The sequence below is a fragment of the Manihot esculenta genome, chromosome 10, assembly GCF_001659605.2.
Source record: "Manihot esculenta cultivar AM560-2 chromosome 10, M.esculenta_v8, whole genome shotgun sequence".
Taxonomy (NCBI): Eukaryota; Viridiplantae; Streptophyta; class Magnoliopsida; order Malpighiales; family Euphorbiaceae; genus Manihot; species Manihot esculenta.
In genome coordinates, this window is record NC_035170.2 from 27394897 (window position 1) to 27418163 (window position 23267).

At 29.8% G+C, this 23267-nt stretch overlaps 1 protein-coding gene, 1 non-coding gene and 2 pseudogenes across 4 annotated transcripts; 1 reads left to right on the forward strand and 3 right to left on the reverse strand.

The window, feature by feature from the left end:
* Positions 1–424: 424 nt before the first annotated feature.
* Positions 425–11845, reverse strand: LOC110624309 (annotated as a pseudogene).
* On the reverse strand, positions 6954–7028 carry TRNAF-GAA. Its single transcript has one exon. It is a non-coding gene; the product is annotated as a tRNA-Phe (tRNA).
* Positions 11846–12067: 222 nt separating the features above from the next.
* LOC110625185 lies at positions 12068–16248 on the reverse strand (annotated as a pseudogene). The gene is made up of 3 exons (XR_002489532.2): positions 16156–16248; positions 15952–16047; positions 12068–14961 (listed from the first exon to the last, which is right to left on the reverse strand). The product of XR_002489532.2 is annotated as a disease resistance protein RPS2-like (transcript).
* A 914-nt stretch (positions 16249–17162) lies between these two features.
* LOC110623941 (zinc finger CCCH domain-containing protein 63-like) lies at positions 17163–21203 on the forward strand. Of its 2 annotated transcripts, none has more exons than XM_021768966.2 (3): positions 17163–17381; positions 18080–18231; positions 18438–19382. In XM_021768966.2, the coding sequence occupies exons 1-3, from the start codon at positions 17222–17224 to the stop codon at positions 18510–18512; spliced, it is 387 nt and encodes a 128-aa protein (XP_021624658.1). In that variant the 5' UTR covers positions 17163–17221; the 3' UTR covers positions 18513–19382. The 2 variants fall into 2 exon arrangements, with proteins under 2 accessions (XP_021624658.1, XP_043816978.1); XM_043961043.1 differs by lacking the exon at positions 18438–19382 and adding an exon at positions 19447–21203 and having other exon boundaries at positions 17182–17381.
* Positions 21204–23267: the final 2064 nt, after the last annotated feature.

Genomic DNA, 23267 nt, shown 5'->3' on the forward strand with positions numbered 1-23267 from the left:
CTTTAGACTCATCTTGTAATGAGGCAGATTTAGTAATTTTGATCTAGGAATGAGATCAATATGATATTGAATATACCGCAAAGGTGGAAGCTTAGATGATTCCTCCACTATCTTGGAAACTCCTTTAGCAGCTCTTTGACGGGTGGTGGTAAAGATGGTGTATCCTCAATTGCACTTTTTGCTCTCACCAATAAAGCCAGTGTGCCTCTAGATTTCTCAACTGCGCCTGATAGCCTCTGCACTCCCGTAGAAACACCAACAACATTCTTCCCTTCCACTTTAGAATGTTTCACAGAACCGAAAGGTAAGATAGTAATCTTCTTTTGATTCGACGTGAACATGTATGAATTCTCCTTCCCTTTGTGCAAATCATCAACATCGAACTGCCAAGGGCGATCTAGCAAAATTCCACAGCAATCCATATCTACAACATCACAGTTATCAGGTTCAGTATAAGATTTACCGATCGAGATAGGCATGCTGCAGATTCTATTGACCTCAATTCTCGAATCTTCCTTAATCCATCCAACTTTGTATGGCGAAGGGTGCGGCTATGTGGGCAACTGCAATTTCTCCACCAATTGCTTAGCAATCAGATTCTCACAACTGCAGCTATTTGTAATTAGCCTGCAAATTGCCTCTCCTACTCGACACTTTACCTAGAAAATCTTTCTCCTTTGCATCTCATCCTCCTGTTTTATTGAGCATAAGATTTTCTTCACCACATAGGTGACCTCTCCATCTTCAGAACCAGCAATAGATCCATCATCGTCATCCACTTTGTTGTCAGTTTCATCCACCTGCTCAACTACATTAACCTGTCGGCGATCAGTATTAATTCCTTACGTTCTGGACAATTATTTGATCGATGACCAGGTTGCCTGCAGCGGTAACATATTTCTCCCGTTGGCTTTTGATAAGAATTGATTCTGCCTTCTTTGTCTGCTGTAGTGGTGACTGCCTTTACTTTACTGTCTCTCCTTTCTTCCATAGTATTGTGAGGATTGCTAGAATTTACAACCTTAGAAGGCTGCCCGCTGTAATTGCCTCTATACTGCTGCATTCCTGTTGAACCATAATTTCTGTAATTGAAATTTTGATTATACTGCTGTCGTGGCTGCCAATCAACACGCTCTTCTGCCCTTTTTCCCATCTCGATAGCGTTTGCCAAGGTGAAAATCGCAGCTACTCCCATCATACAACAAATTTCGTGATTCAGGCCCCTCTAATAATGAGCAACCTGCTGGGCTTCGTTCTCACAGTTTTCACACCTCGCCTGTAACCTCAAAAACTCCTTGGTATATTCATCCACCTTTTGGTTTCCCTGTACACAGTCATGATACCGGTTATACAAAACCTGAGTGTGATCGCTAGGTAAGATCTGTTGTTCAATCATCTGCTTCATCAACACACAGTTTCGTATGGGTTTCAGCCTTTTTCGATAGCATTCGTTTTGAATCGAATTCCACCAGATTGCTGCACCCCTTTTAACTTATAGGCCACAATCGGAACCTTGCGATCCTCTTCCACGTTCATAACTTTGAAAAAACGTTCAACTTCTGCCAGCCAATCAAAAATAGATTTCACATCCAACAAACCAAAAAAGTTTTGAAGGTCTATCTTGATCTTGTAACTTTCCTGATAATTCTGTTGGAGATTTGCAGGCACAGGATTGACGACTACAGGATTGGCGACCACAGGATTGGCAACTGGCTGGGGGTGTGCGGCGACAGAGGGTTGGTGGAATCCCTATTGCAGGGTCAGCTGTTCGATCGTCTCCCTCAATTCTGCCAAAGATGCCTCAATCGCAGCAAGTCGCGCCTCTTGGTTATCTGCCATGGTCGAACTTTTCTCTAATACCAATATGATAAAAAACTATTTAGACTCCGTCATGAGTTTTAACTAATATTGTTTGGCTAAAATGAAATAAGAAAAAAGATAGGCTAGAAGACGAAAAGTCTTATTGAAATTTTCTCAAAAATTAAAAAGTGAGTTTCTAATAGTCAAGAGAGGCTATTTATAATAGAAACAAAACCCTAATATGCAAAATTATGAAAATTACTCAAAATATTCAAAAAATAATTAAAATGCAAAATTGACCCCTAAATGATAGAATTTCCATATCGAACTTTATGACAAGATTTACGGTTCTCGTCACACTTTTGAAAGTCGTGCATATCGAAATTTTCTTTCTGAAAAACTATTGTAGGTTTTTATTGGACGTCGACAGCAAAAATTAGATTCGGTCTAAATCTATTGTAAAATTCAAGATTAGCTGCTATATATATATATATATATATATATATATATATATATTAAGAATGGTAAGTCACCTTAAAGCAGAGAAAATAATTACGTGAATGATTAAAAAAGAAAAGAAAAATCCTTCACAATCTATCAGAAGCATTCCAGGCTTGGTAATTGGTAAATGGTAAATAGCAATATAAAAGGAGACATACCTAATACACGAATAGGAAATTATATAACAATATGCAGTGAAAAATCTAAAATTCTATGAGCTCAATTTTAATGAATGATGAATGAAAATAAAATATGTAAATAAAATAAATTGACTTTTAATACCATTTATTGTAAAAAAATTCTTTTTACTATAATTGTAACATGTAAACCCATGAAAAAATAATACTATTAAAATAATATATTAATTTAATATAATATTTACTATAAAATTTATTTTTTAAAATTAAATTATCTAATCCATTGATTATAAAAAAAATATTTCCATTTATTTTTCTTAAATTTAAATAATAACCTATTATCTATAAAAATAATATTTATTTATATTTAAGTATTTTTAAATTTAAATCATTTAACCTATTATCCATTAAATTTATATTTTTAAAATTAAATTTTTTTTAAAATTTAAATATTCCATAAAACTCATTAATTAATAAAACATTATTCATAAAATACTTTTATTTATAAAAATTTAAAATATATTTCTCAATTTAACAAATAATTTTAATTATATAAATAGATTAGAAACTAATTAAGTGAGGTAGTTACTTCTTAATAATAAAAATAGCATATAAAATTAAATTACGTAATGAATAAATAATTTAAAAAAAATTGATGTATTGAAGTTGAAATTTTAAAGATGAAAAATAAATTTTTTAAATTAAAAAAAATAAAGGAGGGGAGGGACAAAAATAAAATGAACAACTAAAATTAAATGAATTAAATAATATTAATTAAATAATATTGAAAGTCAATCAGAATTTATTTGACAAAAAATTAAAAAATTTAATTTTATAAAATTGAAAATATTTTAATTAAATAATTTTGAAATAAGGACTAACTAATAAATTTTTTAAATATATAAAAATTTAATAATAATTTTTCTATTATATACAAAATTACCTAAATACTCCCACATAATTTAAAATTTTTCAAAGAGCCATGTTGACTCCGTCACTTACAACATGGGTTGACATAATAAACAAAAAGACAGGTTTATCATATAGTGTAAGAGTTCTTTGATCTAGAGTTCTAAAATGGAACCACAAAAGAAAAGCTAGCACTTATCAACAAAAGGAGATAATAGGCCAGTAATTACACAGCCACCACAAGAAAAAAAATATATTGAAAAAGAAAAGCTTGATTTGGTAGAAACCATACAGGATTGCAAAAGTTACTGTCTTGAACTGCATAAAAATAGATAAAGTTGGAAAATTTAACCATCCTTGTAATAGAACGGGAGAATCTCACTATCCAAAAAAAATGACAGAACAAAACGAAAATGCTAGTTTATCAATTTTGTACAAACTATATAGGCAGATCCAGAAAAGGAGATAGAGGACCATAAAGGACCCAGTAAATGCAAAAGTTACCTCATAAATTTCTCAATAGTTAAATTCTTCTATTTATTAAATAGTTATCTTGAAAGAAATTAAAGTTATTGAAAATATGTCAGGTCACATGTTCTAAATTTGTCTAGAACTTCTGTCAATTCTTTGCTTGAATATCTTCTCAAATTGTTCAATCTTAGAATGTTATTTCTAGAATGTTATTTCTAAATAATTTTGCTCTTATCTCCAGCTTGTCATCCGCAGTGGGAGAACTCAAACTACTTGAATTAGTTGATCTTGAAGGTACAAAGATCATCCATTTGTCCGTGCGGTTTGAAAAATGTTTGAAAATGCCATGAGGATTTTTGCCATGAAGATTAAAAAAATAAATAAATAAATAAAAAATCTCTCACTTGGGTTTGCCATGAAGACTAATAATTGTAAAAAATTAAAAATATAATAAAAATAATGTAATATTTTATATTTTTACACAATAATAATTTTAATGGTTTGAAAATCCAGCGAGCAAACATCTAATATTTTATATTATAAATAATTGTTGTCGGTGTTCAAAAGTCAATTTGAAATCCAAACTATCTTTATTCATCATAATACATATTTAATTAGTTTTATAATCAAATTCAATGAAATCTCTATATCTTTTTTTATTAGTTAATACTCATTACTTATTAAAATTAATTTATTAATTAATGATATATTGAAGTATAATGAAAAATCATTCAGGTCTCAACTGTAAATTTATTAATATAATAAAAATATAACTAAAAATTATAAATTAAAAAATTAAATTTATATATAACATTTCAAATAATAAAAAATAAAAATATCTAATTAATTTTATAAATTATACACTTTTAATCCCGTGAACCAAAAAAAATTTAACTTTAAAATAAAAATTATAACTTTAATTTTAATTTTTTAGAAATTAAAAAATTAAAATAATTTCTGCATATTATTTTAATTATTTTAAAAAATGTGATTAATTTAATGTATAGAAAATAAAAATAAAATATATGTTACATATTATTTAAACTCTTTTTTAGAAATGTGGCTACTTTTAAATTTTGCATGAATTAAAAACTAAAATAATTTATACATATTAATGTAATTATTTTTCATAAATATGACTAATTTTAATTTTATAAAAATTAAAAAATTATTGCACTTGAAATAATTACAGAAAAATAAAAAACATGTCTGCAAAATATACTAGAAATGTATGAATGTAATTAATTTTTAATTTTTTTAAAAATTAAAAATAAAATAATTAAATTCAAATATTACATTTTTAACAATAATAGAAGTAAAAAAATATAATTACACAAACTAAAGAAGAGAAGGTAGAGTTAGAATTTAAGATGTGTAATTGAATATAAAATGATTATTTGTTAGTTAACTAAAAAAATTAATAAAAAATATATAAATTAAATAAAATATCTAAATTAATTCAATATTATTATTTAATATCTAAATCAAGTTTGTTGGTTTGAATTAGATTAAATTAGTTCGATTTGGAAGTGTTTTCAATGTCAAAAACTCTCAAATTCTCTAAGTGTCAATAGAGAGGGGGAGTTCCATCAGTTGGTCATAACAACTCAAAGCAATGGATTTCCAAAGTTTCCAAGCAAATGGTTGGTGCAGAGAAGATCTAAAACTCATAGATTTTGCATAGATTCAAAAAATTTATCAATGGTTTTGCATAGTTGCAACAATTAAATCAACCACTATAATATGCCATTTGCTTGGCATTACAAGTGAATTTTCAGTTTTGCATCATTTTTTATTTTTATGAAATAATCATTCAAAACGAAATTTTATTTTATTGAGAAATTCAACCATGCTATTAAAGTAAAAACAAAGCCATTTTCAAAAATTATTTAACATTTTTATCTTTTTTGTATAATTTATCTGTATTGACATAACAAAACACAAACATAAGCAGAAATGTTAAATTACTGCACAAAGATCATTATTCTATTCTCACCTGGTTGAGACTTGAATTGAGTTAGGTAATTTTCCATTGGATCAAGGTGACGAGGATTTTCTTTTTTTTTTTTTCTTTTTATATTAATTAATGTAAAAATATAAACTTATTTATTAAACATACATGATAGAAATAAAAATTTTAAACATCATCTTAATACTGTACATTTAATTTGCATTAAAAAATTATAACATTTATATACTTAATTATATCATATAAATTAATTTTTAATAAAAAATAATAATAAATTATTATCGATGCTGGCTTAGCCTAGGAGGTAAATTTGGGCCGTCAAAAGTTCTATGATGTTTGGGTGATTGTACTGGTACCACGTCTTCAAACAAATATTGAATATTTATAATATTCTTTTTAAAAAAATGGTATAATGTATCTCCTAAGATAAATTTTGATCTGAAATTATTAACTGTGAATACAAGTATTCATATTTTAACTTAATTTTATTTTTTCAATACTTTACAGTCGAAAATTTTAAGATTTTTACTCTCAAATGTGATTTATTACAAAATATAAACTCATGCAAACTATACGCATAAAGATTTTTTTTTCATTTTTAAATTTTCGTTTTGTCATGTTACTAATTTGAAAAAGGTTAAAATTCTTAAGTCAACCCATAACAATAGTTGCAGTGTAGTTCTAACGGCAAAATTTGAGGAAGATGCAATGGAATAGATATGTAGGTAGGGTTTTAAATTTATATATTAGAAATCATTTTACAAGATTTGAGGAAGATGCAATGGACATGTAGGTAGGGCTTCAAATTTATATATTAAAAATCATTTTACGGAGATTAAGATAAAACTGTTGATTCTTCAAGTCTTAAATCAATTGCTCAAGTTGAGGAGTTGTATTGACCGCAAAGTGAAATTTAAGAATCAAATTGAGATAAAGTTTAAAAATTTTTATGTACATTTAGTTAATATATAATTACTAAAACTATTATAATAAATTATTATTGGCTTTCAAGTTTCAAGAAAAGGTGATTATCCAGTGAAGAAGTTGGTAAATTTTAATTGTAAAAATTATAAAGTTTTCCTACGCTAGTAAATCCAAAATTGACCTACAAGGTACAAGCAGGCCCACATCCATTAAGCATTTGAAGGAAAACTAAATTTAAAACTTGCGGTGAGCGTGGATCGAGAACACGCGACCTTCAGATCTTCAGTCTGACGCTCTCCCAACTGAGCTATCCCCGCTGACTGACCTTTTGGTGAAGAAAACACAAAATTTTAAATGTTTTCGTGAAAATCATACTTCAGCATGTGTGAGATGAGTTAGTTGACATTTGTTTGATGGATAATTACATATCTGAATTGCCTAATATCCAAGTAGTTGTTTCTCGAAAGAAAATACAAGTTATTGAAAGTATGCCTGCTTCCCATGCTCTAAATTATCTAGAATTATTTTTGTCAATTCTTTGTCCTGTCTCTTTTCAAATTGTTCAAGATTAATACATACACATATGTTATATAAAGAATCAATGCGGCATGCGGGGAAGATATCCATCGAGATTCTTGGGATGATACTTTTGTTCTCATTAATTATGTAATTAGGTTGGTCTACTTAAGATAAAACCATTATAGTTATATTGTTTCATTTCTTCAATAGGGATGCCTTTAGTATGAGGCAAGAGATAGTAAATGAAGATTCCCATGATCATAATAAAGAAAGCAAAGAAAACAAACAAGCCATACTTCCTATGGCAAAGCATTGCTGTGAAGACTTGAGCAATAATGAAAGTGAAGATCATGTTCACAGAGACATTGATACTCTGAGCAGCTGATCTGATTTCCAATGGGAAGATTTCGCTCGGCACTAACCACCCGAGAGGACCCCGTGACCATGCAAATCCAGCAACAAATATGCATAGCAGAATCACCACAATCACTGCATACCATGTTGGCAAGTCTCTTGGGTCGCCATTCACTCCAAACTTCAGCTCAATTGCAAGTGCTACAACAAGCTGATTATTATGAAAAATCAAGTTATTAGTCAAGTGGGTTGAGTAAATAATTCTACAACTGTAATTTACCTGATAGATGAACAATTGCAAGCTTCCTTCTATGTAGAGAGCTCCTCTGCCAACTTTGTCAACGGCAAAGATTGAAACTACCATGCCTAGAGCATTAACGGTGCCTATAATGAAAGCAGGCATGAGGGAAGCTTGGTTTTTAAAGTCAATGTTCTGAACGAAACTGGAGCATAAAACACAATCACGTTCATGCTAGTGAGCTGTTGAAAGTTGGAATGCAAATTGCCATAACAAGATGTGGTATGCCCTGTCTCTTTATGATATTTCTCTAGGAATTTTTAACCAACTTAGTTGCTTCACTAACTGCAATTAGATCATTAAATTCCTCATCGACCTTGGAGATGTCGTAAAATGTACTTAGATTTCAAAAGATTTCGTGGTAGTAGAAAATTTTATGTTCGTTTTATTTGTGAAATTTTTTAGCGATCGCAGGTTTAATATTTAAATATAATATTAAATTAAATTGACCATTATGATTTAATTATATTATTTCAAGATTTTTATAACAGTTTACGACGGTTATTTCTTTTATGCATTTTCATAAAGAAAAATATTCTCATTTTCTACTTTATTTCTTCTATTTTCTATAATTTCTGCTGGATTATAAATTAGAGATAAATTCTTATTGTCCTGATCCTAAAAATTAAAATTTTAGAAAAATATGTTTAATAATAGGGTATTGCAAAATAAATATTTAAGAACAGTGTCCAACACGATTAAAGTTTTATTATTTTATTCTATTTTTTCAATAATCTTTAGGATTTAGTCTTATCCTTCAATGGTGGAGAATATGTTTAATCTTGGTGCATTGCAAAATAAATATTTAAGGACGGTATCCAACGACTCAAATTTTATTATTCTATTCTATTTTTTCAATAATTTTAAGGATTTAGTCTTCTCCTTCAACAGTGGAAAAAAATCTTATCCTTCAATGGTAGGGAAAAATCTTATCCTTCAATGGTGAGTGAGAATCTTATTTTTCAATGGTAGGAGAAAATAATTAAAAGTCTACTCTAAAATCTCCATTGTTAAAAATTGTTATTGTTAAAAGCGGGTAATAGACAATAAAATCAGGTGAATTTATTATTATTATTTTTTTTATTATTATTTTTAAATTTTTTTAATCCAATCAGATTTAATATGTATCCATCAAATATTAATTTTATGGACTCAATTTAAAAATAATGTTCAATAAAAAATTTAAAAAAATTGAGAATAGACTTTAAAAAATTATTTATTTATTAGGTAATTTAATTTTTTAAAAATAAAGGTGGATAAAAATATTCAAATATCTTAGTTCAAGCAACTGCAAACTGAAAAATAAAAAATAGAAATAGAAACTTAACTCCATCACCAATCTACTAATTACTTCCTCTAAAAATATGGAAATATATATATAATCAATTATAAAGTGATGGATAGTTGTATTTAATTTTTTATAGAGTTTTATTGATCTTTTATTTTTAAAAAATTTAATGATAAATTATTATAAAGTGTTATTACTCTACAAGTAACATTAAGAGCAACGCAATAGAAGAATTTTTTTATATAAAATTGACTTAAAATATTTAAAAGTGGTGAATGGATTTTTATATTTTTGAAGATTTTGAAAAAAATATTTGTGTTATAAGGGTTGTCTTGTTTCTAATTAAGAAAATATAATTTTTGGATCTTTATATGATTTGGAATAAACTACTAAACCGTGACATAAGATATTTCACCAAGTTTTGGTTAATGTATAGGTTTACAAAATTTATACGTGTGATTATTTGTTTATATGTAAATGGCATGTATAATTATTTATTTATATGTAAATGACATGTATGATTATTTGTTTATATGTGAATGATATGTGTGATTATTTATTTTTATGTGAATGATATGTTTATATTTAATACAAGTTATAATATAGCATGTGAAATTAAAATATTTCTCTATTGATAAATTTAATATAAAATATATAAAGGAAGCAAATGTGATTTGGGTATTAAAATTGGAATGATAATATAATTATATTGCAATAGTATTAATATTGAGTTTCTTCTAACAAATTTAGATATGTCAATATCAAACTAGTGAATATCATATATAATGCTAATTCTCAAAGAAAAATAAAGATAATATTATTACTCAATTTAGATATGCATATATTATTAGAAGATGTAACAGATTGTTACATGTAATAAATTTTTCAGATTTTGATATAATTTATGCTATATAAATAGATATTAAAATATATATCATTCCTATTGCCAAACAGCAATAGCTATTATAAAAAATAAAACTTTTAATAGTAAAAATGGATATATTTGTCTAATACATGATATGGTTGAGCAGCTGCTGAGAAATTGAATTATAATAATAGAGTCAGAAGTGGATTTGGCCAATCCTCTGATTAGATTTTTAAGAAAGAAGTTAATAAATGAAATATCAAGGGAAATGAGACTTAACCAATATGAAATTAACAGTGATAGGAACCTAACTTTTATGATTAGAGAGGAACCCAACTTCAACACGGTTTAAATTTTATTCTTCTATCCTATTTTCTAATATGGTGAAAGTGCACCTAAATAAATAAAAAAAGTGCTTAGAGACAATATGACTATTGAGAAGCTATCAGAATTTGAGATTTTAAATATGATGTGATTAAAATATTATATTACAGGTGACATGCTTCAAACAATCATAGATGGAAATCAAATGGTAACATATGCTTTTGTAGAAGTAGAGGTTGTTCTTAAATAGTATCTGTATGCATATTAGGTGAAGAGTTTGAGATGGATATGCTAAGGGCAACTGGATTATTGTAGTTTAAAAAACTAAAATACTTACCTACACATGTATCCAGAGCCGACATCATTTTCACATTAGTGTTGCTAATGCCTATTGCTTCAACTTCAAAAGATTAGTGCACTGCCATGATATTGAGAATGAGATAAGCATGTTCTTCTAGCCTTAAATAAAGATTTCTCTTCATTTTTTATTCGAGTAAGATAGCATTTCTAAATTGGATTTTTTACAAGCGTTCATCTTCGATGTAGTGTTGATGAATAATAACATTTATTATAATTGAAGTGTATTGTGTTCTAATAATAAATACTTGATTGTAGGACTACATTTTCATGTTAGATATTAAACAAAATTAAGGCAATATTTATTCTTACATGAGCTTTGACTCGAAAAATATAAAAGTTTTGACCCGAAATTATTGTCTAATTTCTCAGGCTTCTCTTATTCTTAGATTTGGAACCTCCATCTCCAGATCTATTGAATTTAGTAATTTTTATTTTATTCTCCTCAGCCATTTTGAGTAGTATCACGCAGCCTTCTCTCAGCCCGAAAAGGCCAATCCATTTTTCCAATATTCATTTAGCTAACAGGGGGCTGTCAAATTCAAAGGATTTATTCATGAAATTGTTCATGACATAGACCAGTTGGTTATAGGCCTTGGGCCTTGCAAATTTAATTAGCTAAGGATTAATTCTAACATTAGCCCAAAACAACCCACATCGAAGGAACCAAGTCCAGTCCACCAAGAAGTAACCTAAACAACTCACTGAATAAAAGGAGCATTTTTATGATTTCTCTGATCCAATCAAAATCAAGCTGTTGTATTTATTTTATTTATCTATAGAGAAACTACAGTATGAAAATAGAATAAAATAAAATTAAAAGTAAATTATTGTCTAGACCCAAATGAAAAATAAAACATTCAATTACAATTTTGTGAAAGAAGACTAAAATTTGATAATTGGTTCTCTACGGAAATCATAACTATTATTCTCCAGTGTCAAACCAAAATCTCAAATTGATAACGGTTATTCTCTAACCTGCAAATAAAAAGTATCGATGAAATGCAATCTATTGTAACAAATGAATGAATCAATATGCATTGGGCAGAACCAAGCAAGACACCATCAAAAATGAAAAATCAAGAATAAAGACATCTCAGGAAGTATACCCTTTCAATGCATCTCTCATTTGTTCTAGGTGTATCGAATGGCAATTTTTACTTTGTCCAAGTCTATGGTGTGTATCCCACCATGGGCTGTAAGTTTCCTCCCTTCTAGAGATTCAAAAGAGTGCAAGGATGACTAGAACTTACAAAAACTATAGTTTAGTCAAGGTTATTTGCAAAGACAAATTTTTCAGTCGGCAAATTCTTTTGTTAGGAAATGTAGAATCTGTATCATAAAAGCAAAATGAAAATGCAAAAGAAATATTTATAGTTTAGGTTCTATAGATTACAAAACCAAATACTATCAAAATGAAAATCAGAAATTCTAGTTCAAGATGCAACCAGTGCAAAATTTCTATCTGGAGACGTTTCTTTATGATTGTCGCTGAATCCTTCTCCTAGAAGGAAGGGAATCCAATTGTGGACACATGGAAATCCTTTTGTCTAGTGACTCCCAATCCAATGAATCATCAATATATATGCTCCTTAAACTTGGAAGACCAACAAGTATAATTGACTTCAGACTTGGGAGTGCAGGAGCATTCATTCCGTTGTTCTCTGCTTCTAGGGTGACTTCTTCAATTTCATGACAAGCTTCAATTTCCAAGTGTTGGAGATTAGAGAATTGTTGAACTAAACCGTTACAGAAAATCTTCTTCAGCTTGGAACATTTGAAGAAAACCAAAGTATTTTAGAGGGCAAGACTTCCTGGAGGTATTGAACCCTCCCAAAATCTTTCCAATTTGGGGACATTGCTTATGTACATCTTCTCTAAGCACTCAAGAACTGCTCTTGTTATTCCATTGCCATTAACAACAGATTCCATTTCATTACAGCTTTCAATCAAACAACTTCTGATCTTGGTCATATTGTCAAGGCCAAAGTCAGATAAGTTCAAAAATCTCTTGCATCCAATCAGCTCAAGTGCATTAACTTCAGCAAGTACTTGGTACTGAAAGATTGCCATCACCATTTGCATATTTTACATGCCGGCAAATTTGACCTTCATAGTTATCAAGAATTTTATACCTAGTCTCATCATACTGACCAATAGAGAAGGAAAGGTAAGTCAATTTTGTTAAGATAGCCATATTTTGAATTATATCTCTCACAACTTTATCCCACCACTTATTTTCTGGATGAATGTCGATGACCAACTCTTCCAACAAAGAAAGCTGTAAAATCATAGTATGATTTGTTTTCATATACCTTGATTTTCCATATATCTTTGACAATGACATCCGAACGCACCGGAGTTGGCTCAAACATTTTATTTCAACCGGCAAAAAATTGATCCCAGTTCCTCGAATATCAAGAACCTCGAGTAGCTTAAGTGCCTTTATTTTGGCTGGAAGCTTCAACAGTTTCCTGCAAGAATTCAAGTAAAGAGCTCTGAGACATACCAAGCATGACAACGATGACGGTAACTCGACAATATCGGTGCTCTGCAAGTCCAAGACCCTAAGACTTTGCATTGATTCAAAGAATTGTCCAGGGATTACTGCCAAATCAGTATTTCTCTGTAGCAGCAGTGTCAAGAGATTGTTGCAATCTGGCTTTTCCGGTAAAGTATTCAATTTGTTATCCATCAAAGAAATCCTTAGTTTTTTTTTCCATTCTTTACTTTCTGGAGTCTTTTGGAGCTCTTTGCCAGGTTTCACCAAACATTTTGAATCCTCACTTTCCAAGATTTTTAAGGCCATTTTCCGTAGCACCTTGTTCATCTTTACATGTTTTACCTTTTCCCCATTTTCTAACAAAGACGCATCCATCAGATCATGCAATATCTCTTGCCCTTTCTGAATTGCAGTGAACTGCTCCACATCTTGAGTGAAATTTTCAGCTCTTCAACATTCTAGCAGATACTTTATACATATTTCATATGCTTCAGTATACAAGGCACCATAAAGAAAGCAAAACTTTTCATCTTCATCTAATTCTTCATAACAAAATCTTAATAAATCAAACACGTCATCCATGCCATCACATTTGGTACAAGGCCATATTCGCAATTTGTTCAACCCAGCTTCCCATAGGAGAATATTGTCTTTCCTTCTGAAGGCCCTTGCTACCTTATCTATCAAAAGGGGCAAATTATCACACTCCTCAATAACTTGGAGGCCTAGAGCTTTAAATTCAGAATTCAAAGTTCGGCCTAATCTTTCTTGAAAAAGATTCCAAGCTTCATCATTTGAGAGCCGTGACACCCTAATTAGATGATCAACACCCATCTCACGGCAATGGCCACGATGTCTAGATGCAATTACTATCTTGCTATCCCTTCCATTTTCAGAGATGCCACAATCATCTAGATCAAATGGGCCCCAAACATCATCTAAAAGAAGTAAAAATCTCATGCTCTCCAACTTTTCAGATACTCTTGAAGCAATTGTCTTGGTGTCAGTTCTATCTTGTAGTGAATTCAATTGTAGCTTTTGTGCTATCTGATGCTGAACCCTTTCTTGCAACTTTTCTTCATTCCCTTCATCAGCTAGATTCACATAAAAGACTATATCAAACAATTTAGAAATTTCTTCACTATCATTCAGATTTTGCATGATTGTTGTTTTACCAACACCCACCCGCCCCCAAAGTCCTATTCTGGTCACGCAGCTATCTTTCAGACATTGTAGTATATCTTCAAAAATCACATAAAGAGATGGCATGTCTTTTATTTTTGGTGCCTTCAATTTTTTGATAGGTTTTGCTGATCTCTCGACCAAAAAATCAGTTACAAAATTGCTCCCCTCTGACCAACAACTTTGAATATCAATACGTTTCTCTACCATGCATTTGCTAAGATTTGAACGTGGGAGAAGACGAAGCAATTTAAACTGGTACCTCTTTTCTTCTTCATATTCAGATTCTAATGCTAGCACATCCTTCTCAAGTTTCTTGACTTTACCCATCCACACATTGCATTCTTCAGTAGTCTGCTTTGTCCTATCCCTATTTATTTTGACTAACAAATCACTTCTCCTGGCATATAGCTTTTTAGCTTCATCCTTCAACTTCTCATAATTTTTATCTAGATTTTTCTCATAATCTCTTAATTCATCAAGAGAGTCCACTGCATTTCTTACATCTTTGTATGTCTCAACTGCTCCTGCAGAGGCTGCTGCAGCTAATACCTCCATGTCTATATTATTGACGAAATAAACATTAAACAACAAATACTCAAGTGAGAAGATAATAAGGTACAAAGATTAAATTATTCAAATAGATTATTTTTTCAATTTTGATATTTGAACAGATTGTTACACATCCAAGGAAGCATTTCCAACATCCGACAATCCTTCTGTGGCTCACAAGCTCAAGTCTAAAGTGATGACACATGGGTATAATACAATCCAAATCATTTTGTTTGGAGAAAACTATGAAAGAAAGCAACTCTCTGTTGGATCTCTAGCACCCCCATTTCTTATTTGTCATTTATATGAACTATAATAATCCTATCCATAATTGAGATTATTTTAGGATTAATCTATATAGGTTTATTTGAAATGAAAGAGTATTTTGTACTTGTATTATCACTGCCAAGTTCTAACACCCTATATTAGCTCAATGTTGAAAAGCTTTTTCATTTTTGGGTGGAAGACATTCCCGTAGCCGCCCCTCTGGTATCCATAGATGTTTCTCAAGCTTTGATTGACGAACAAAGTTTAATTCTCGTAAAAAAAAAAAAAAAAAAAAAAAAAAAAAAACTGCCATCTAAAACCAGTATTCATACAGATGGATTGATTTTTTTTTTTCCAATTATATACTTTTTTCCTCAATTTTCAGTTAAAATCATAAACTGATGAAGGCAACAACTCTTACTCAGGTGCACATTGATGATCAGATAATAAACTGTAATGTTGCTGTCTTCCGAACAGATGTTAATCCTCCTATTCTTGTTGTGTTTCTTTATTATAATGTCTATTAATTTTTCATTAGAAATTATGAATTATTTATATTTATTATTCAATAACATGGGATACTAATTCATCTATTCTCTTTAGAAATGTTTGAAATATATATATAAGAAAAAAAAATCAGCACCTAAAGAGAAAAAGATAAATTTTCCCTGCAAATTTTGAGCGGAAATAAAATAATAGATGGTGATCGACTGATGAATTGATGATCTTACCAAAAGGAGAGGATAGCTGGGTCAACTTTTTCACTTCAAAAACCAGTCTGTAAGTTCCAGAAATCGCTCTCTTAACCCAATTGTGCAGTATATGATCTGAGCTGAGAAAGATCAAGAAAAAAGAAAAGTTGAAAGGAAAAAAAAAAAAAAAAGAAATCTGCAATGAAACTGAACAGGTAAATAATAGATCCAACAAATAAATACCTGCATACCACTTCCAAGCAAGCTAAATCCAGATGACTGAAAGAGATTTACTTCAGAAGAATGTGCTTGCACATTTTGGTCAAACAAGAGTTTTATTATTTAGCGAGTGGCACCAGGAAATGGTCTCTCGATTTTTTCAAATACATTGAACTTTTAAAATATCTGATAATAGACTTCTCTTAAGTACTTACTGTTAATTATTTAATTCTTTTAATATAAAAATTATTAATTAGCGTATTAATTTCTTTAAAATATTTATTATTTAATTTAAATATAAAGATATTTTAATTTTTTTTAAATTATATCACATTTTAATTATCTATTAAAAAACTAAATGACTACCTAATAAATTCTTGTATCAAACAAGCCAAATAATTAAAAGTGCAAAACTTTATGTTAGTCAACTCTTTAGCTTTGTTTTATGAGAGAATTAGCGAGAAAGGCAAAGAAAATAATTTTTTTTCTTTTTTCTAAATTCTATTATTTAAACACCCATTAGAGGAGATAGGAGTGACAGTTAGTATAGGAGTGACAGTTGAGATTAAAATGAAATCGAATAGATTAAATTAAAAATTAAAATTTAATATTTAAAATTAAATTAAATTGATTTTGATAAAAATTAAATCAAATTGAATCAATTTAATTTAATTCGATTCAATTTGATTTAATCAATTTTAATTTTTAATAAATTTTTTATTTTTTTATTTTTTTATATTTTAAAATTTAATTGAAATATTTTAATTTTAATATAATTTAATATATTATTATTATTAATCAGATTGATTTAATTTTTTAATTTTTTAATTAAAATTAAAATAATTAAAAAATTAAAAATTAAAAATCAAACCAAATCAAATCAAAATAAATAAAAAATTAAATTAAATTTATAAATTAATTCCATCCCATAAATTTTTTTTATCACAAATACTGATCACCCTAGTTAGAGGACAGTAAAAAAAGAGTAACGCTAGGCTTAAGGCGGGCTATCCAACCCAACGCACCTAATTTCCTATTCCAATAAATTCCTCAATAACGTCCAGCGTTTCTTTTTTGAAGTCGGGAGCTTATGTTTATTGGAAGACAAACAGAGGAGGAGGAGACTAGTTCTTGTAGGAAATTTCTGTCATCGATACCAGATCCGATGTCAAATAATAGTAATATTTACGATAATGCTAGGCAGGTCAAGAGCAATGCTGTGCCAAATCAATCTCCTGATAATATTGAAGGTACCATCATATTTTCTGCTTTGTATTTTATTTTATTTATATGGCAGGGAAGATCTGCTTTGTCCCTTTTTTTAAAAAAAATAAAATTTGAGAATATGTACTAATTCATTGATCGTTGAACTAGATGATCACAGTTCATTCGTTTTTTCTCATTACTATAAAAGATGGCAATGCATAAAGTTGTTTAAATGCTTCGATTCTAGAAGTTTAGGAGGAGAGGAGTTGTTATTGTTAATATTTTTAATATTTTTTTTTGTTTGTGATGAATGTCATATACTTGCTGTAATTTGCAGTTTGTTTGAATTATGCGTACGTGCAATTTGTTTGAATTGTGCGTATGTGCAATCCCTTCTGATTGTTTTGGGTTTGTGGTTTTGAGAGCTTTTGTCTTTGAAGAAAAACATGTCTGAATTCAGTGCTGTAGCACTTTCTTGCTTGGCGTGTGCCTGCCGTATGTGGGTTTTTGGTTTTGAGATCTCCCATGTGTATCCATGCTATGCATATCAATGCTTGTGGGGATTTTGGTTTCTTGTTCTATTAGATTTTAAGATCTGTTTCTGTTCTTCTAAATGCAGTTATTTTAGACATTTTCTGATGTTTGCTAACATGTGGGTTTTCGGTTTTGATCAATGACATGATGGTTATATAAGCTTTGAGGAGTTTTAACTTGATTTTTTAATCTTATTTGCACAATGCAGATGCAATTTGGCAGTTGAATCTCCATGATCATCAAAAGCAAGGTAGTCCATACCCAAATCGTCCGGGTGAACCAGATTGTATGTATTATCTAAGGACCGGATTTTGTGGTTATGGAAGTAACTGTCGTTTTCATCATCCTCCTGCCACACAGGTAATATAATTGTTTACTTTTATCTGAAATTATTTTATCTCTGCCATCATATATATCTTGCTCTAATACTATGTGCGCTTTCAACTCATTGGTTAACCATGATGCATATTATGTGGTATGTGCTCGAGATTAATATTTTGCTCTTCTTTTTGGGTATATTTTAGGTTTTTGAGTTTAATTTTCTTATTGAGATATTCTTTGTACAGGATTTTGGGGGAGGACTTCCAGAAAGAGTTGGACAACCTGAGTGTCAGGCAGGTTCTTTATGCTCTTTGCTGTGAAATATTGTCCTATTTGAATTCAACAATATATAATAATGGAACTTTTTAACATAGCAAAAATAAATAATGTTCTGTCAACTTATGTTTGTTAAATCATGTTATTTGGGGTTCACTCTTTTTTAGACTAGTGAAGTCATTCAACAGATGGGAAAAAAATTATGGGGACAATCCTTCCATAAGTTGCTTGCAACATCTCATTAGCTTACTAGTTTAATGAGGTAGCCATTCAAACTCAATGCTGAACTGGAACTGATGCAGGAATAGAACATGCAAAACCACAAAAACTTATTAGCATAATTAAGAAACAAGCAAACAACAATATTCACTTGTTACACATATATCTTTATGAATTTCAGCTCTGGCATTCAGCCTCTATCCTAACCCTCCATTGTATACTAGCTATCCGTATACATAACTTGGATTGTACCATGTATTCCTATACCATAATGCTAGTAGATTTGGAATATTCCTTGCTTTCATATCATGGTAATGATAAGAAACTTAGACTAGTTTAAACAATATGACGGCAAACTTAATACCTTTTAGATGCTGCTGCACTATCAGTTTTGTAAAATCTGTTTCCCATCTGTTTTATCAAATAAAAACTGTTACTAAAGACCAACCTATCTTTGGTTTCTGAACTGCTTATAGGGATCGTGCCAATCATGAACTAGACCAAATGGCTTTGCCTGCTATCTTGTATGCTTTTCCCTGGGATTAGCCATAGAAATTTCTTTTTGGAATTCACTGTCCAAATTACTAAGTGCTGCTCATCTTGACAAAACTAAATCACTTGAAAGTACTTGGTTGTGGAATAAATAGTCTGCCTTGGCCAGTTGTTGGCTGATGCTATTTACCATTGTGAATGACGTCAACAACCTTCGTCATAGTGCTTGAAACTCTTATTAATTTTAAAATGTTGGACTGCAAACAGGATGTAGAATTTGTCAAGATGAAGAAAAAAATTCGTCATACGTTGCTAGAGCACATTTTTCAACCTGAGGAAGCTCAACTTTTGTTTCTTATTCATGGTGGTATGAGATTGACTAAGCCACCAAAAGTTGAGCAATGGAAAGAGTTAGTTGAGATTTGTTTGATGGACAATGACATATCTGAATTGCCGATGAGTCCAAGTTGCCCCAAACTCCGAAAGTTGTTTCTTGAAAGTAACTACAAGTTAAGAATCATACCTCCTTCATTTTTCAATAATATGCCAGCTCTCCAGGTTCTAAACTTATCTAGAACTTCTATTAAATCTTTACCCGAGTCTCTTTTCAAGTTGCTCAACCTTAAAATGCTCTTTCTAAATCATTGTGCTCTCATCACAACCTTTTCACCCGAAGTCGGATAACTCAAGCAACTTGAAGTACTTGATCTTGAGGGGACAGAGATCATGTATTTGCCCACTGAGGTTGGACAATTGACAAATCTCGTATCCCTGGAAGTGTCATTTTTTGAACCTACAAGTCGAAGAAGATTAGAGCAATCATGTGAAATAATTCCTCCTGGGGTTATATCCTGTTTATCTCTATTAGAAGAAATAAATATTGATGTGAGCTCTGATGACAAGCGTTGGAATGCATCTGCAGAAGAAATTATTTCTGAGCTTTGTAGATTGCAGAGGTTGCATACACTTAAAGTCTACATACCCAAGGTGGAATTTCTGAGCTACTTCAATTGGGATAGAGAAGAAAACGTCTCCTTTATCGTACTTTAAATTCATGGTTGGTCATCTTGTTGATCATATCATATCTCGACTTCCATGTGAAACCGAATTGGAGCTAGAACAACATGATAGGTACTTGAAGTATGTAAACGGTGAAGGTGTTCCTGAAGATATTAAGAAGGTGCTTAGACATTCAACTGCACTTTTTTTGGACTGCAACTCTGGCATTAGAAAGTTATCTGATTTTGAGTACAGAAATATGCAGCAGTTAAAATGTCTTGTAGCAGGGCAATGCAACAATCTTCAAGCAATTGCTGATGGAGATCAAACGGAGTCATCATCTGGTGATGCAACTGTTGGTCTTGTTTCATTAGAATACATGCACATATATTACATGAAGAATCTAAGGAGCATATGGGAAGGACCTGTGAATAACTCTAGCTTCTATGCACTGAAGTACTTGACCTTGCGCACGTGCCCTGAGCTTACCACCATCTTCACACCAGAGTTGCTTGGAAATTTCTCCAACCTTGAAGAACTCACAATTCGTGATTGTCCCAACATCAGAAGCTTAGTGAGTTGCAATAGTTATGATGATGAGGTCAATTTCATTCTCCCAGCATTGAAGAGGATATCACTTCATTTCTTACCAAAATTGACTAGCATCTCCAATGGCTTGCTCATTTCATCAAGGTTGGAATTGATGAGCTTTCAATATTGCCTGAATCTCAAGAGTCTCCCAATAAGCAAGGCTTTCAATGAGAATGTGAGAAAGATCAAGGGCGAGCAGAGTTGGTGGCAAGAATTGAAGTGGGAAGGTCAAGATTCTTGGGATGACATTTTTGTTCCCATTGATTAATGTAATCAAATTAGTTTGCTCCTTTTTTACTGGATAAGAGTGATGTTTCTCTTCCCTTGGCTTTGTAAATCCCATAATTGCAGGGTATTTTTAGTTGTGTTCTCATTCAGTTGTTTTAATCAGCTAATTGTACTTCTAGGTGTTGGAGCTGCTGGGTGCTGGCTTTTAATTCCTCCTTACTACGTACTTTTAGTTTTGTTTGGATCGTAGATACGTTATATTTTGTAGGTAATTTACATTATAGTTCATGAAATTTATTAAAATTTACAATTTAGTCTTTATTTTTTTAATAATAAATAATTTAGTCCCTATTTTTTAAATAATAAATAATTTAGTTCTAAATTTTTATTTTATTAACAAAATATTATTTCTATTTGCCGTTAGTCGATCATAAATAAAAGAAATCAATTTAAATTATTTAAATTATAAAAATTAAATTATTATAAATTATTAAAATTAAAATGATTAAATTATTATAAAAAGTAAATTTAAAAAATTAAATTATTATAACTTAATAATAAATATTGACACAAATTATTTTACTATGAAATTTTAAAAATTAAATTATTCTCATTAAGATAGCGATAGCAAAAGTTTATGTTAAACTTAAGAAACTATTATTGTAAATTATCCTATTTTCTAGTTGATATTTTCATGTTCAATATGTAAGGCTTTTGAGGTTCTTTAACTTGATATTTTAAGCCACAAAACTTTAGAGTTGTTGATTTATTCCAATAAAATTCTTCAATTTATGAATGCGTTTGAATGTTTTTTTTTTTTCATTTTCATCCTTCTTGCACTTAAATTCTTTTTTTCTTTTTTTTCGTTTCATAATTTTTGTTTACATATAATAAAAAATTATTAAATATTAAGAGATATTTTAAAAAATTTATTAAAAATAAAATAAAATTAAATAGAATTATAATAATTAATTTATATATTATTATAATTAAAAAGAATAAATAATAATTTTAAAAATTAATAAAAAAAATGAATAAAAATAATGAGACGAATAGAGTATATTATATTAAAAAAGAGCTTACTTTCATTATTAATAAAAACACTGAAAGTACTCCTTTTACTCCATAGATTACGTTTACTCATTTCCTTTTGATCTCCAACATTTCAACTCTTTATATACATGCATATCATAGCCTTAGATTTTAACAAAGATATTCAGAATTTACAAAAAAATTCATTTAGTTAAGATAATTTATATTTTAATAAATTTCAACTGATGTATTGTGTTTGAAATTATTATTTTAGTTGTACTGAATATTAATTTAAAATTTATTTTAATATTCTCTTAATTATGAACGTTTTGCATTTGAGTTCATTTCACAGTAATTGCAATGTTAAAAAATAAAACATATTTAAAAATTTTTGTGTATAAAATGTAGCGGTGTTAATAATATCTTCAAATCATAAAATAACTTTCTCATTTAGATCTCTTAAAAAAAGAATTTATCTTCTTTAAAAATAGTTTAATTTTTCAAAATTGAAATTTTAGACTATTTTAAAACATTTAACTTATTGTAAAATAAGAATTGAATTAAAATAAAAATTATTTAAAATTAAATATATTTAATTGGTTGTCAAATATAATTGAATTAATAAAAAGAGCATAACCGATATTTCATATTATTAATAATAAATATATTTAGAATATTGCATTAAACTAAACTCTGATGCTACTACCATTGCAAGAAATCATGGCAGTAGCATAGTAGGATGGTCCTGCAGAAGAATCCTAGAAGCTGTAACCTTGCTTTAGGCCGAGGTTCTTCCATCATTTCTCCTATTCCTTCTAATATATTACCAATTCCAACCAAAAAAAACTATCTAAACCCTTGGCTGACCAATTTATAGAAAAAGCATATACTGACATTGTTATTGAGACATGAAAAATGCAAACATAGCTTTTAAACAAATCAAACAGTGATAAGCAGTGATCACAAAAATTCAGTCTCACAACAGGAAAGCACTCCTAGTACACAACCATACAGCATAATACTAACAGACATGGAAATTTGAAATTGAAGTTTCTTGCTTGATTCATTAAAAAGGATAAGTTGACAACTGCGGGCAGTTGGATATGCTACCCATCAAAGGAGGGTGCTTCAATGAGTTTTCCTTCCAAGCATATGTTAGTTTCGGCAGGTCACGGAGAATCAAGGTTCTAAAATTAGGAAGCTCTAGATGTTCCGACCCATTATTTTCAGGCTCTTCA